This window comes from Mustela nivalis, assembly GCF_964662115.1.
Source record: "Mustela nivalis genome assembly, chromosome: 14".
NCBI lineage: Eukaryota > Metazoa > Chordata > Mammalia > Carnivora > Mustelidae > Mustela > Mustela nivalis.
In genome coordinates this window covers 32,286,641-32,303,241 of record NC_139033.1, presented here as the reverse complement: position 1 = coordinate 32,303,241, position 16,601 = coordinate 32,286,641, and the positions used below count along the sequence as shown (strand labels likewise).

The following is a 16,601-nucleotide window of genomic DNA, read 5'->3' as shown; positions in this document are numbered from 1 at the left end:
CCTCTCCTTTACCTGTCCCTTTCCACTTTGTGTACACATCTTAGCTCCGTGACCAAACTGTAAGCTCCTTGAGGACAAGCACTGAGTCCAATCTATCCCCCCGTACTCTGAGCACAGAACCTGGCATAAGCCGTTGCGAAATGAGCACTCAGCCAACATTCATTTCCAAGAGTGGTGCAAGGGTACTGTTTCTCTGAAATAGAAAATGCCAAAAAAATTGGAAGTAAAGTTTCCCTATCTGTTATTCGATAAATTAATGGAAGCTAAAGTGATAAGGTTATTGAGAAAACCTACATTCTCTAAAGTGCTACTGCTGTGATTGCTGTCCTTTTTCTAGACCGTGCTATGTAAGCTGGCTGGGCCCACGCACTGCACAGATGAGAGACTGTTCAACCTGATCACTTCTAAGTCTTTTCCTTAAGAGCAAGGGTATGGCTTCGATATTTCATTCCTACCTCGTGAGAAAACTAACCTTCTAATTAAGCTAATGCTTAAGCATCTAAGACTACGTAAGAGTATACATCAGCCAAGTCTAGGCTGTGCTATTCTGAATGGCAGAACAACATGGAAGAGATTTTCCAAAGGGCTGAGAAAAGTGGGAAACACGGATGGAGTTGCCTGACAACTGGTAAACTGGGCCCAGGTGTGAAAGATAACAGCCTAATTTCTTTCCTTATTCTTCCTAATTTCTTTCCATTGAATCCTCTTAGGATTCAATGCAAAATATCATTTAAATGTTTCTATCTCTTTCATCACAGCATACACCTCTTATTGAGGACAAGAAACAGGGTGGTTTGCAGCAAGAACTGCTCCCAGCCATCTCCAAAAAAGGAAGGACCTGATTTTCCAGTTCTCCCCAAGTCGATTAAACAGGTTTTTATACACAAGTACATACCCTGTAAGACTCCTGCAGTATCACCGCTGTCATTAGGGAGATAACACTAGTATATACGAACTGTTCTAAATAGAAAGCAGTAATTGTGACCTAAGTCTGTTCATGCTTTCACATAAGGAGACATTCGGAATGTTAGCTCCCTTTCCTAACACCACCTGGTCCGGTCCTAACAACTCTCAAGAAAAAGAATGGCGCTTTCCCTCGTCTTGTGACATTAAAAAAGAAGACAGATGGTGACATCATGTGAATTATTCATGTCATCCTCACATTATTTATAGTGGCGTATTAAAATGGGATGGTGAAAATAAGAAATTCTTCTTAGTTTACCCCAACAGACTCATTATCTTACTCAGGGCCTGCGGCACAATGAAGCGAGAAGGACTGGAGTCAAGGTTAAGTGAAACTCCCTTATAAATATTGAATCGAAATGTTCACTCTTGCTTTTGGCTTTACATTTTTTTTTTTCCCAAGTTACATTCTGCAAGCATAACTTCTGCAAGATTTCAACTTTGAAAGCCATGCTTCTGAGGCAGAAGTTCTCTTGGAGATGTGACACTTTCAGAATTTGGCCTCCGTGGAAAGTTTGGCTTCTCTCGCTCCCTTTCGAAATGAATTTACACTAACCTCATCCGCGCTGCACACCAGCAACAGCAGGAGCTGGGAATATACGAATATTTTTACAAAGGACCGTGTAAAAAAAAAAAAAAAATACGTGTTCTCATTCACAAACGTTCGTCCAGCTCTAAAGCACTCTAAAATGAATGACCAGTCCAGCCTGGTCAGCTCGGTGGGGAGGCTCCGTCTCGACCGGCACCGGCTCGCACGCGTCCCCTCTGGCAGGATTCCTGCCGCCCGCTCAGTAACTAACTCTCCTTATTCAATCACCGCCCACCTCGGGGTGCCTGGGGCTGGTGAGATCCGAATAAGAAAACCCATGCGAAAGCCACAGCAAGTGGCCAAGGGCCGCGCGCAGGTGAGAAGGAAGGTGCCGACACCTGCAGAAAAGGGATCTCTGAAGACACTCGCTTCCGGTAGGGAAGGACCCAAACCCACCCGCACCTCCCGCATCCCTCCCGCACGAGCAGGTCGGTGAGCTCGTCCGCGGACTCCGGAACGATGGCCTCCCCGGGGGCTGAGCTCCGACAGGCCAGCGGTGTAGACGGGCCAGAAGCGTCCCGACACCGTCGAGCCGGGACCGCCAGCCCCCCGGGCTCGGGGCGGTTTCCCCCCCAAGGTGAGTCACTTCCTGGATTCCTCTGGCAGCTGCTCTTTCTGCCGCTCGCCCAGGCCGTCGGCCCGTTCCGAGCTGCCTCGGCGGGTCCCGGCGGCTGGGACCCCTTCCCCGCCGCCCGCCTCCCCGCGACCCGGCCGGGACCGCGCGCCTCGCCCTGCGCGGCCACCGACCGCGGTGTCCTTGGCAAAGTTTCTCAGCCTTTCCGCCCCTCCGTGGACTCCTCGGGAAAACCGAGCGCAGCAGTATCCACGCCCCACGGGTGCCCCGGGGATTAGCGAGCGGCTCCCGAGCCCCCGGCGCCCCGCTCTCCCGCCCCGGGGAGGGCCAGCTGCGGCGGAGGGCGGGGCCCCGCCGTCCCCCGCAGGGACGGGGCCGGGCCGCGCGGCGGCAGGTGGCCCTCGGCGGAGAAAGGGACGCGGGCGGCTGGGCCTCGGTCGCGGGCCGGCGCGCCAGGGGGCGGGCTCGGGGCGGCCGAGCGGGCCGGGCGGCGGCGGCGGCGGCGGCGGCGCAGCAACAGGAGGCCACTCACCACCACATGCGCCCCGGGCAGGGCGAGGGGCTTGGGGCTGATGAGCGGTGACACCATGTAGAGCAGCAGCACGAACGCCACGAGGAAGGCGGCGGCCAGCAGCAGCATCGCTCGGCGGGGCCGGGCCGGGCCGGGAGGGCGGGCGCGCGGGGCTCGGCGGCGCGGCGATCACGCGCGGCCGCGCGCAGCAGGAGCCGCTGTTTGGGTTCGCGGCCGGCGCGGGGCGGGGCGGCGGCCGGAGGGGAAGAGGCGGAGCCGGCCGAGGGCGCGACCGCGGCGGGGCGGCGCTTCCCGGAGGCGGGGGCCGGGGCCGGGGCCGCGAGGCTGGGGGGCCTAGGATAGAGCTGCGGGACCCCGCCCGCGACCTCCCGGCGGACGGGGTGTCCCCGAGCGCGGGGGCGGCGGGCCCACGGCGGCGCCACCTGCCAGCGCCTCCCGAAGGGCCCGGGCGACGCTCAGGGGTGGGGTCGGGGTGCCTCTTAGGACCGCGGAGGCCGGTTTCCAGGCCTCCCCAAGCCGAGTCTGGGGGTGGGAGCCGCTCGGGCCCCGGTTCCGCGCTCGCGCCGGGCGGTCGCCGGAGCCGGGGAACACGATCCCGGGCGCTCGAAGCCGCGGCCAGGGCCCGGCAGACCCTGTCGCAGCGGGGAACCCTGAGATCAAGCCGACCTCCCGGCTCCATGTCAGGCCTTCTAGGCGTACTCCGAACCGTGGTCACAGCCCACGATCGCGTTTCAGAGGACCGGGAAAGCCTTACCGTGGATCGAATTTCCTTGAGCTTAAGACTCCATCCCCTTCCCCAAGGCTGCGTTCAAAATAAAACAAAGCACAGCTTTATTGAGATCTAATTCACATCCCACACAATTCACCGATTTAAAGCGCACAATAAACAGTTTTTAGTACGGTCACAGACTCCTGTAACCACTACCACAATCAATTTTAGAACATTTAGTTACACCCCCCCACACACCCCCCAAATACCTTGCATCCAGCAGCCCCCACTCCCTGGTTCCTCCCAAGCCCCTGCCCAGTCCTAGGCTACTTGCCACCCGTCTTTCTGTCTCTAGGTTTGCCTAAGCTGGGTATTTCATAGAAATGGAATTCCGCAATATAGGCCTTTTCTGTCAGACTTATTTCACTTATATTATTTTCGAGGTTCACCCATGTTGTACAATGCAACGGCCCTTCATTCTTTTTATCACCAACTTGTATTCCCTGGTATGAGTATACCACATATTATGTTCACTGACGGATGGACAGAGAGAGGCTCTTTCCATTTGAGGGCTATTAGGATTTCTACTGCTGTGAACATTCATGTACAAGATTTCGGGTGGACTTATGCTTTCATTTCTCTTGGATCTACACCTAAGAGCAGAATGGCTGGATCTAGGGTAACTGTGTTTAACCAGAGCTGCCAGCCCTTTCTATTCTCGCCCACAGCGTATGAGGGTTCCGGTTTCTCCACATCCCCACCAACACTTGTTACCATCTGTCTTTTTCATTATAGCCTTCCTAGGGGGTGTGACGTTTCCTTCTGGTTTTGATTTGCATGAGGAACATCTGTTTGTTTGCCTGCTTGCTTTTGCCTTCTGTTGTTGTTTTTAGAAACATGCAAGAACTCAGGGGCAAATTGATCTCATTTTTTCTTCTTTCTTAATTTATTGCGCAGAGTTAGGCAAATGACAAGGCTTGAGGACATAGTCCCCAAGACTCCTGACACCAATTATGAATTTGGGGGTTTCCCTCAAAATGAAAAAAGTAAAAATTAAAGAAACAAATTTGGGGGTTCCCAAACCACCTTCACTTTTGATAATCCTCTGGAACGCCTCACAGAACGCACAGAGAGCTGTTATTCTCGTGGTTGTGGTTCATGACAAAGTCAGCTAAGCGAAGAAGTACGGAGGTCAAAGTATGGAGGCCTTCCTGTTGCCACTTCCCGTGGAGTCAGGACAGGTAACCCTCCCAGCATGGGTGTGTGATAATAGCACCCAATACTGCAAACCAGGGAGGCCCATTTGGTGTCCAGAGTGTTTATTGGTGTTTCCAGTGTGTAAGTACAATTGACTGATTGCACATGTGGCTGAACTCAGTCTTAGAAGGTCAACTGATGATATGACCTTCCACCTAAATCACATGGTTGGTTTTTCTGGCATGATCAGCCCCCACCTCAAAGTCCAGACTGGCCTACCTCATCTAAACAAAGGCACTTCTATTAGCTATGGCACAGCTTACCTCCAAGAAGCCAAAGACAAAGACTAGAACTTCCGGCAAGCCCAGATTCTTGACTACACAGGCCACTCCCTGGCCTTTATCCAAAGCTCTCCTACAGCAAAACAAACACATGCCCTAACATTTGGAGGAGGTAGGGTAGAGTAGGAGGCTCTTAACTCAATTTCCCAATAGATTTGATCAATAATATCAGTAGTGCAATCTTCCTACCTTCAATCCTAAAGACAGTGCGGGTGTTACACCGTATCACAAGATGGGCTGTAGACATAACCTGAAAAATAAGAGCCAAAAGATAGTGGCCTGTCACTGGAATGTCACTCAGTCATCAACAACTGGTCCAGCTCATCATCACGTCACATGTCTCCGAAAGTCATCCCATCCAGATTTGCAGGTTTCCATTCAACTCTATCAGTTTCTAGAAACAGGGGTGCTCTCTATCCCCTAAGACATCCGGTATAATTGAGCTTTCATAGGAGACAATATCATCTCTTGTTGTGAGCCTCCTTCAAGGTGTTGATGTAACACTGGATTATGTTTGTCACATAGCCCATTTATTTGTTCTTTTACCCTCATCTACTAGTTCTCCTTCTGTCTATTTGTGACTTATTTTTACCCAGACTTTCTCCCAATGGAAGGAAGGCTAGGTTCAGCCTAGTTCTAGGCTGTTCCAGACTCCTAGCACTGCTACTAATTGAGCAACTGCCTCCCCTGCCATCCATTCCCATTCATATGGGGGAAGGTGACAGAGGTGCACAACCTGTGGGCTTTCTCAGGCAACCACCACACAACACATCTGCATTCGCTATCAACCCCAATTTCATCAGATGGAGGGAAGGCGTAACCATCACCCCCATTAATATCTTGGAAGTCTAGTATAAAGGTTTAAAAATAGAGTTAGAGTTTCTTGCTTGGGGATTATCCTTGATTCTACCACCTGAATTTGAAGCCCTAGCCCTTGAGATCACTGTATCGGGGAGAAAAAGAAGAAAGTTGAGGCAATGTGGAGAAAAAAAACAAACCCAAAAGTATGGTCATACCATCTTCTCTCCATGGGAAGAACTGCGCAGTTGCACCAGCATTCTCCCTCACCGTCTCCCGATTCCCCAGAAGAGTGGAGAAGTCTACCAGAATGGGCAACACGTTCAGGAAGACGTAGACGTCAGCCCTTCATGCCTTTATTTCTTCCTCCCCATTTTCTTTTCTTTTTTCTTTTCTTTCCTTTCCTTTCCTTTTCCTCTCTTTTCTTTAACATTTATTTATTCATTCCAGAGAGGGAGAGCGCATGGGGGTGGGGGTGGGGACAGAGGAAGAGAGAAACTTAAGCAGATTTTCTCTAAGTGTGGAGCCCAATACGGGGCTTGACCTCATGACTCTGAGATCATGACCTGAGCAGAAACCTAGATTCAGACGATTAACTAACTTTGCCACCCAGGCGCCCCTCCCTCCCCCATTTCAGACAATAAATATTTCAATTGCCTGTTCCAATTCTCTGTCAGACCTTTACTCAAGATGATATGCAACATGATTCTTTCGCCTGATGTTATCTCTTTGCCCGTGACTGGACATTGTGTGCTGAAAAGTGCGTTCCTTGGTCCGAAGACATGGAAGTGGTGGTCCAAGTTGTTATGATATCATCTAGTCCAGTCCTTTTATCATATTTTGATCATTTGCTCCTAACTCTAGGCCTGCAAAATCCAGTCCAGAGTGTGTCTCTTCCTGTCAAACCACATCTGTAACCTTCCAGGGCTCCCAGCATCTGTCCAGGTACCAGCTCTGTGTTTCCCCAGGGAATCTGTTCCGCAGCCATCTGCAGCCTCTGTCAGTTTGGGTGGCCCACAAAAAGGGTCTCATTGGCATCTCCAGAGGGTACAAGAGGACAATGTCTAGATTCATCCCATCTCTGTGTTGCTGCGCCACTCCCCACCCCATTCCCATATCCATTCATGCTATGGACCCAGGTGGCCAACCCAAGTAAGCACAACAGGATATTCACCAGCTGGTTCCAATCACCTCTCAGTCCTAAAAGAAGGTTCTTCTAATGAACAGTGACATGCCCTCCTTTGATATTCCCCTTGATGGCCATAGTGATTTCCATAGGGGCAGTGCCCCCTACAGCATCCCTTGAACAGAGGCAAGTTTTCCATTGCTCTTTTACTTAACCACATGGCCAAGACATTAGCCATTGCCCATGAGTTGGTTCAAAACCCAAACATACGGGTCACACCACATAAATCAGCTCATTGGACTGATCTGTTCTCATCTTCTATTAGAGCAGCGGCCTCCAAACATCGTGTGATCTATGCACCTTGAGACTGACCTCTGTAAACCAAGCAGTTCTTTTTTGGTCCATAGAGAGCTGTTTGTAGGGCACTGCCCAAGGGCCTACAGGTCTAGCAATTTCTCAGGTGGTTCCAAAGTCAGCCTTAGGGGAAAAGATTCTACCTGCTTGCGAACACACATGCACCTCCTCGTCCCCTGGTACCATGTTCCTGCAAAACCAGCTCCACTGTATCATGGAACTCATCTAGACATTGCTTTTTCCATGAGACTGTTTCTCTGACATCACCTGAGACATTTTATGTATTTCAGGTTTCCAGATTATTTAATGTCCTTCAGTCAACGGGGCAGTTTCAGTTAATGTCCCGTGGCAAGCTAGTAATTGACTCTGAGATGGAAATTCTCTGTCTGAAGTCACGGTAGTCATTGATAGGGGATGCTCACAGCCTTTTGCCATAAGCCTCAGTGTGAGTAAGTATTCTAGGACTTCCTTCTAGTGGTGTTACAGGTACGATCTAGTAGTATTTCCAGATGTGGAATATGCACCCTTCAGAATCCAAAGAAGCCAACTAGACACTGGTCTTACTGCAGCTCTTATCTACCAGGTAACCCATACTGTTAAAAACAATGTATGTGGGCTTGGGCAATGTTATCAGGTCCTATTTAAGAGGGTCAGGCAATCTTGCCTGGAGGTCAGATTTGCCTGCCTTGTGTTTTACAGTACTAGGTAGAGGAAATTCTCCCCCATCAGACACAAAATCCATTCCCATAGTACAATCACATAAAGGAGACACAGGTACTTCACACAGAGGCAGTTCAGAGGTTCTGCATTTCATCCAGACTTTCACCTAATCCCATCAACCACTGCAGCTCTGTATCCGCCCAGCCCAACTATAGTCCCTGTTAGGACTTCACCAATAGGGAGAACTATCGGAATGTCCATCAGTGGATGAATGAATAAAGACAATATATACACAATGAAATATTAGTTGGCCTTTAAAAATAAGGAAATCCTGCCCTTTGTGATAACATGAAGGAACCTAGGGATATTATGCTAAGTGACTATAGAAAGATTTCACAGAAATACAGATAGATATTTCATAATCTTGCTTATATGTGAGATCGTTAAAACAAAAAAAAAGCAGAACACATAGGAACAGAGAAGAAAATGCTGGTTACTGGAGGCTCGGGCTTGGTGGGAATGAGAAGATTATAGAAGGAAAGAAGGAGGGAAGGAAGGAAGGGAGAAAGAAAGAGAGAGAAACAGAAAGAGAGAAAGAATGAAGTAAGAAGGAAAAATGAAAGTAGAATATCAGTTTCCAGAGGCTGGGAGGAAGGTAGCATGGAGAGTAAGTGTTTAATGGGAACAGAGGTTCCATTTTGCAAGATGAAGAGAATTCTGGAGACCAAGGTCAAGATGTTTGCACAACAGTATGAATATACTCAATGCTACGGAGCTGTTGACTTTAAAAAATGATTAAGATTGTAGATTTCATGTGATGTGTATTTGATCACAATCAACATTTCCAAGTGAATATACTGTTTAATATGTTTTTATCAAAATCCCAGCTAGATTTTTTGTAGATAGAGGCAGGAGTATTCTAAAATTTGTATGTAAAAGTGAAGAAACAAGAATAGCTAAGACTTTATTTTGAAAAGAATAGGCACTTGGGTGGCTTAGTTGGCCAAGCAACTGCCTGAGGCTCAGGTCATGATCCTGGAGCCCAGGGATCCACTCCTGCATCGGGCTCCCTGCTCAGCGGGGAGTCTGCTTCTCCTTCTGACCTCTCCTCTCTTTAATGGAGGGAAAGGTAGCCTTTTTAATAAATGGTGCTGGGACAATTGGGCACCTATAGACCAAATAAATAAATAAATAAATAAACCTCAACCTGGACATTCCATCTTCCACAAAAATTAATTCAGATGGCCCAATAGTTAATTTTATGTAACTGTGACTAAACCCTGGAGTGTCCAGATATGTGGTCAAACAGTATTCTGGGTTTTTCACCAAGAGTGCATATAGTGATATAAGCATTTAAATCAGTAGAGTGAGTAAAGCAGATGGGCCTTCCCAGTGTAGATGGGTCCCATCCAATCTGTTGAAGGCTGACATAGAACCTGAAGCTTACCCTCCACCAAGTAACAGAAAATTATTCCTGCCTGCTGGCCTTTGAACTAGAACATCAGCTTTTTTTTTTTTTTTTTTTTTTTTGCCTTTGGACTTGAGTTGAAATCTTGGCTCTTCCCAGGCCTGCAGCTTGTCAACTCACCTGTAGATCTTGGAACTTCACAGCCCTCATAATCACATAAGCCAATTCCGTATAATCAGTCAGTTAATCAGTCCATCTTTTATTGGTTCTGTTTCTGGAGAGCCCTGACTAATGCAGAAGGAATCATGGACATAAATGTAAAACTATAAAACCATTAGAAAAAACACTGGATTTTCAAAGAATGGCGATTTTTGTTCAGTCAGGGAAAAAAAAAATCCGGGTCGCTTATTTATAAAAGAGATCAGACTAGTTTTAGATTTCTCCATGGTGACATTCAACACAAGAGAACAAAGATACATCTATAAGATCCTTTAGGAAAGAATGTTGAGCCAAGGTTTCTTACCCAGCTAATCTGTACTTCACCCACTGAGCATGCAGTAAGTAAGGAAATGTTTTTCCCATGAGTGTTTCTTGAGGCAAGTATGGAGCTCTTAGTCCCTTTGGGTTGCTATAAAACAATACCACAGATTCATTGGCTTATCAGCAGCAGAGATTTATTTCTGCCAGTTCTGGAAGCTGGGAAGTCCAAAATCAAGGCGCTGGCAGGTGCGGTGTTTGGTAAGGGCCCACTTCCTTGTTCATAGACAGTGTCTTTTCACTGTGACCTAATGTGGCAGAAGGGGGAAGGGAACTCTCTGGGCTTTTAGAAGAGCACTAATCCCGTTCATGGACCAAAATCACCTCTCCAAGGCCCACCTCCACTTGCCGTCCTGTTGGGCACTGGGATTTCACATATGAATTTTGGAGGACACAAATATTCAGCATGTAGCCAGCTGAAAGATAACCGGAAAAGTATGATACTGTTTTTTGAGAATTTCAGAAATGAAATATATTTAACAGTAGAACAAGAACTAAAACAAATGTAGGAGCTAGGGAACAGAATGCTATGTAATTGGTATATACCTTAACAATGGAAAAATAATAAAAGAAATGCATTTTAGGAGGAGAAGGAGGATGTGGAAGGTGGGAGTGACTTCATGAATGCTGTCATTTATAACTGAAATCCAAAGGAATCGTTTCAAGCTGACAAATCAAGTCATACAAGTATGAACATTTAACACCACGAAGGTAAGCATGAAGAAATATTGACTCAAATCAGGTGAGTTGGGAAGGAAGGGGAAGGATGCATATTTTATTGCTGTTATGGGAAAGGGCTAAGACGTTATCAAAGGAAGTAGAGGATATGGGGCCAAATGAGGTGTCATTATAGAGGCAAATAAGACAACATCAACTTCTCTAATGACAGCCTGAAGAAACAAAGAGGGAAATGAACACTCCTGACTGACGGGATCACATTGTCTTCTGCTACCACAGCTCTTGGTACATCCGGGTTGTTCTGTGTAATGAAGGGCTGGCTGGCACCCCGCAGGCAGCACTGCCCTTCTCCATCTCGGCTGAGATCGGTGGCTGAGATCAGTGCATTCAGCAATGCTCCTCAAACTGTGTTGAATGCCCAGTGTCCTTTTTTATTTCCTTTCTGTGGCAACCCAGTCAGGAGAATGATGACACCTAACCAAAGCAAACACATGCAAATGCAAGCTCTAATCATTGGCTGTTAGAGTCCAGAGACTTAAAAATAATGAATATAATAATATTGAGAAAAAGAATGACAAAACTATTAAGTTCTTTGTTAAAAGTATAACAGTGGTTCGTCTGGAGAAGTATTTTCATAGGAAACTCTATTTTCCAAAGATGGCTGCCATAGCATCATGAACACCAACTTGCCCTCTGAGTGAGTGACACCTCACCAGCAGAGATGAACCATCCACACTGAGTCCTACCCAAATTGTAGAATTTGACTTCTTTTTTTGCCTAGTTTGCTTCCTCCTCCTTCTCTTCACAGGGGATCATCTGTAGCAAACATCTTGCCCCCCAAACTCCTCTTGTTGGCTTCTGGAGAACTCAACTTGTGACAACACATAATACCCAGCCCTTAACCTGGCAACTTCCCTTCTTTGGTATTAGAAATGCTAGAAAATTCTAGCATTTGAATTACCCAAAATGTTAAATAAACCTGGTCAGAATTTAGACCCAACTACAAAAAAGCTTACATTCAGTGTAAGTTATTTAGGAAATTCCAAATGCTTTTCTTTGTTACTTGCTACATGTAGTACTTTATAAATGATGCTTGAGCAGGAGCTCTTTTCTCAAAAGCTAGTGCAGAACACATGTGACTGTTCACTTAAAAGGTTTAGCAAAGAAAAGTCCTAGTCAACTGCATTTGACATTACTTCTAGTACCTTCAACCATACTTACAGTCTACAAACATGGTAGGACAAGAGAATGGGGAAGCAACTGAGGCACTTGACTCAGGAACAAAGTTTGGTGGGATTGCAAAATAATCAGTCATCAACATAAATGGCATTTTAAGATGATATTAAAAAATTAATGCAAAAAATATCCATGATTTAAAAATATCAAAATTGTTATTGAGATCATCTTCACATGACTGACTGAATGAATAGCAGAGGTTTGTGATGGGGTTACATACCTGCGGTCATCACCCCAAAGCACCTCATTCTAGGTCCTCATAAATTGTTGATGACATTTTTTTCTGATTTGAAAAATAACAAATATACTTCACATCCATTATGATGACTATTATAAAAAAACTAAACTAAACAAAAATGAACAATAACCAGTGTTGGTGAAGATGTGGCAAAATGCATTGGTGATGGGGATACCGAATGGTGTCATTACTGTAGTGGTTTCTCAAAACGTTAAACATGGAATGACCATGTGATGATTCAGCATATGATGATTTTACATACCTAGCAGTTCCACTCCTATGTATACAGCCAAAAGGGCCTCAATTCTTGGGTATATACCCAAACAGATCCTTGAATACCCATGTCTTTAGCGGCATTAATCACAATAGCCAAAGGTGGAAACAAGAAAAATATTCACTGGCAGATAAATGAATAAACAAAATGTGGCTTATATGTACATACAATGGGATATTATTCAGCTTGAACAAATGAAGTTCTAATAACATGCCACAGCATGGATGGACCTTGAAAAGACTGTGCCAAGTGAAATAAGCCACATGCGGAAGGACACATGGTGTTTGAGTCCATTTATATGAGGTACGTAAAATAGGCAAATTCATAGAGGAAGATGGTAGAATAGTGGTCGCCAGGGACTGGGGGGATGGGGTGGGAAGCTATTATTTAATAGTTTCCACTCAGGTTGATGAAAATTCTGGAAATGGGTGGTGGTGATGGTTCCACACAGTGTAAATGTATTTAATGCCACTGAATTGGGCATATAAAAATAGAAAATATGGTAAATTTTATGTCATGTATTTTTTACAGTAAAAATGACAAATGCTCACCTCATAAAGTTAAACAAATAAGAAAATAAAGAGTAAATTTTAAATTATTACTCGTGCTATCACCCAGAGAGATAGCTGGCTTCAGACCTTTCATAGAACATCTTGGGATGACCTCACAACGTGTGGCAGCATCATTAAGACATGCGTTTTTTTCCTCTCTGGCTTTTCTCTTCCTGTGTTATGTGAGGATATCAGGCTTCACTTGCACAGTGTACACAGACAAAAGCATCTTGGCCCGCAAAATGTTTTCATATTGGCTGACTCCCCCTAACAAATCCTAATTTCTCTTGTCACTGAAGAGATTAAGTGAAAGACCTTTGAGAGCAAGAGGAGAAAAGAGAATTTGTAGGCTCCAAGAAGGAATGGGGACAGAATCTCTCACATCACAAGTTCTAAGGGTTGGACCCATGGACACACACCAGTGGCCAATCCTCAGATAGGATGGCACTGAGGTGTCCAGCCTTCTGCAAAGATTCTTCTATTGTATTCCTGGCGTGGAAGAGGAGAGCTAAGGAACGTCTCTGGACATAAGCAATAAGAACACCAGTAACAGACTTACTTGGTACACTGGACATTTACCTCCTGTTATGAATCTATTGACAATTATTTAGAAGTCTTCTTTGGGAAAAGAAGATAGAAGTCTTGGAGGTCTGGCAACTTTCTAAGACACAACTATTCCTATATCAAGGATTGGCTACATCCAAATGTCTTGGCATGACAGCCATTGGGTTATTGGGTTTTGTCTTTAGTTTCTTTTAATCTAGAAGAGTCTCTTAACCTTTTATTTCATTTAAGGGTCTCCACTTCGTGGAGACCAGGCTGGTTATCTAGTAGATGCCCTATATTCTCATTTGACTGATTGGTTCTTCCCAATGTTATGTCTCTCTCCCTTGAATTTTCTGAAACCCAGCTGTTAGGTGTATGGCTAACATTTTTGTTTCAAGAGGAGATTCAGATCCCACATTTTTGGTAGGATAAGCATATTTTGTATCTCTTCCTACCCAGCAGCACATGTCAATTTGTCTACTGTAAGTGATGCTCAATTTAATTGGACTTCTTGGGTAAGGTGGTGACGAGTGTCTCTCTCCATTGTAAAGATCATATTCCCCTCTGTAAACAGCAGGTCACCTGGGAGTGACACCATGAAATGTAGGCAGATTGTCACCAATAATTCCTCCCATTTCTGTTAGCATGTTCTGCTCCTCCCATCAAGAGGTAGAAATCTTTTTCATCCCTATTCTGGACTGGCCTTGTAACAGTTTAAGTAATTATAATGTGGTAGAAGTGGTATATCCTTATTTTGGGGCCTAGGCCTTAAGATGCCTTAAAGCTTCTCTTTTTGCCCTCTTGGGTTCAGGCTGCCCAGTAAAGAAACTCGGGCTGGACTACTGAATCGTAATAGAGCATGAAGAGGAGAGAGGTCCCCCCAGTCCAGCTGGAGGCATCAGAGATAGGAGTGAAGCCATCTTGAATTCTTCAGCCCAGGTCAAGCTATCCCAGCCAACACCACGTGGTCAGAGGCAAGCCCTGTCCATGGAGCTCTGCTTAACTTGCAGCCATGACAAAAAAATAAATGGTATTTTAGGCCAACATGGATTTTGAGTGGTTTGTCATTCAGGCAACATAGGAAACAAATCCCATATAAATATTCTGTTTCATGCGATAGTTTTAGCATCCATTAATATTTGCCTGGGTCAATTATTTCATTGGGGTTGCCACAGGAGAGTTTAAATTTTGCTGTTCTCTCTACAGCAGAGAGAGAGAGAGAGAAAGAGAAGGGGCAGAGAGAAGAGGGGGAGAGAAAAAGCACCAGTTTTCTGTCAACTTGGTGTAAATGGCTGTTCCTCCTGAGGATGGAGGGTAAATGCTTCATCTTTCCCATGATTAGTTTTCAGAACAGAAAGGTGAAGAGTCAGTCACTCCCCAAGGATGGCAAATAGGGTTCTCCACCCTCTACTTCTAGTCTTCCTTCAGTGCTTGTCCTCCAGTCCCCTGGGTCTCCACACAGACCTGTCCATGAACTCAAAGCATTGCGCTCTAACCGCTGAGTCATTTGTCTGTTGAACTGAACTCTGTTTCTTGAAGGCAGGCACATTAGGGGCAAAGCCAAGTATGTCTCAGTTCTACGCGAACCTAGATTTCTATCATACTCCTACTTTTTTTCTTCGTGCATATTATCTTACATGGTTTAGATAATATCTGATATTTTTAACCATGACACTGCTTTATCTTTGGGTGATTTTGATGTTTTTTCATTTCATTTTTTGATGAAAAGAGTATTGGCCACAGTAGAGTGGGCTGGTAATAGAAATCAGCAGTTCCTGACCCGCAAACCCCAACTCCACCAGGAGTAAGCACTTTCGGTTTTTTAGGTTTGGTTCTTGTACGTCTCTCTCTCTCTCTTTTTTAATGGCCACAATATCTTTCAACTCAAATGCCTTTTTCACAGTGTTGCCTTGTCTCCCAGTGACAGGTGGGATCTATATCCTCTCCCCTAGAAACTGGAGGGCCTTTGTGACTGTTCCAACCAATACAGTACAGCAGTGGGGACGCAGTGTGACTTCTGAGACTGCTACAGAGACTGCCAAAGTTTTCTGCCTCTCTGGAATACTTGGATCTCGAAGCCTTCGTCCTGATCACCTGGCGGAAGCCCCACGTAGACATTGCCTGGGGAGGCTTCATGGAGCTGCCCCTACTGCCCACGGAGTTTCATTGCTCTGCCATGCCAGCCCCAGCCGCTCTGTGACCACATCTGTGCACATGGTTCCCAGCTAGACCCCGTGAGCTCCTGATCCACAGCAATCAAGAGAGAAAATGGTGCTTTAAGCCATGATGGTCAGGCCTCTTGGAGGCCAGGCTTGGTTTTTTGGTCATACTAAGAAAGTAGCACCTTCATTTACTCTGGTCCCAAGGATCCCAGCATCACTGAATTATTGCTTATGAACTCCGTGGGGAAGATCATTCTAATTGTCACACATGCACGTTCTAATTGCCTCATATGCTGACAAATCCACTTGGCTTGTAATGGTTAATTGACATGACATGGCTTCTGCAACCAAAGGATCTTTTCAGCTCTGACGAAATCAAAGAACCAGTGAAATAACTGGGAATGCCTGCCTTTCACCTATCAAAGGCTCGGTTACGGGGCTGGGTCATGGATCTCCCCTGGGAACAGTGAAGCCTTGGGAAGGTTCTCAAAAGATGAATCCATGCCAGCGTTTCTATTTCCTAAAGATACTGGGTTCTTCCTTCTGCATTATGTATTAATGGAGTTCCGATTCGATTGTCGAGTTGTTTCTTCAACCACCGAAGCAATTAAAACCACTCCCAGCAGCTCAAACTGAAATTCTAAATTCAGTCTGTTGATTGAACCCGTATCATTAAGTCTTGATCATTTCTGAAACTCGGCTCTCCTTTTCTTGACTGATCACCAAAATACTCCATTCCCACCCAGAGTGCTCCAGGTATGTCCCGAGGCTCAGAATCCTTCAAATCCTTATAAATATACACATCCCAGTACTATGCACCCTGCTCTTTGCCTCCCAAATTTCCTTACCTTCACATTAAAAAACCAATAAACTCCACAAAACTTGTTGAATCTGAATTTAACTATCACTTGGTAACTGCACAAATACTAAGTTTCACTTGAATTTTTTGATACTGTGAATGTGAGGAATGTTTATAGTCATAGATCTCTGGGTTTCTCTCCCTGCCCTAACCTCAAAACAGCAGTCTTTGCCTTCATTTTGTTCTATAGTAGCTAGGAAGGAGTTCCCGTGTCTTGTCCTCACTGGGCACTTCATTCCGTGGGACCACAGACCATTGTGTAATTAGCT

The 16,601-nt window shown here is 45.7% G+C and overlaps 1 protein-coding gene and 1 long non-coding RNA gene across 2 annotated transcripts in view; one reads left to right on the top strand and one right to left on the bottom strand.

Moving 5' to 3' along the window:
- The window catches only part of KDSR (3-ketodihydrosphingosine reductase), a 39,364-nt gene extending 36,462 nt beyond the window's left edge, over window positions 1-2,902 (bottom strand). Inside the window, exon 1 of the mRNA XM_082699290.1 lies at window positions 2,659-2,902. Coding sequence (XP_082555416.1) covers window positions 2,659-2,766 — 108 coding nt within the window. The 5' untranslated portion in view covers window positions 2,767-2,902. The remainder of the gene's footprint in view (window positions 1-2,658) is intronic.
- Window positions 1,886-16,369, top strand: LOC309848113. The gene is made up of 3 exons (XR_014302823.1): window positions 1,886-2,129; window positions 10,373-10,499; window positions 15,233-16,369. It is a non-coding gene; the product is annotated as an uncharacterized lncRNA (long non-coding RNA).
- The last annotated feature ends 232 nt before the right edge of the window (window positions 16,370-16,601 follow it).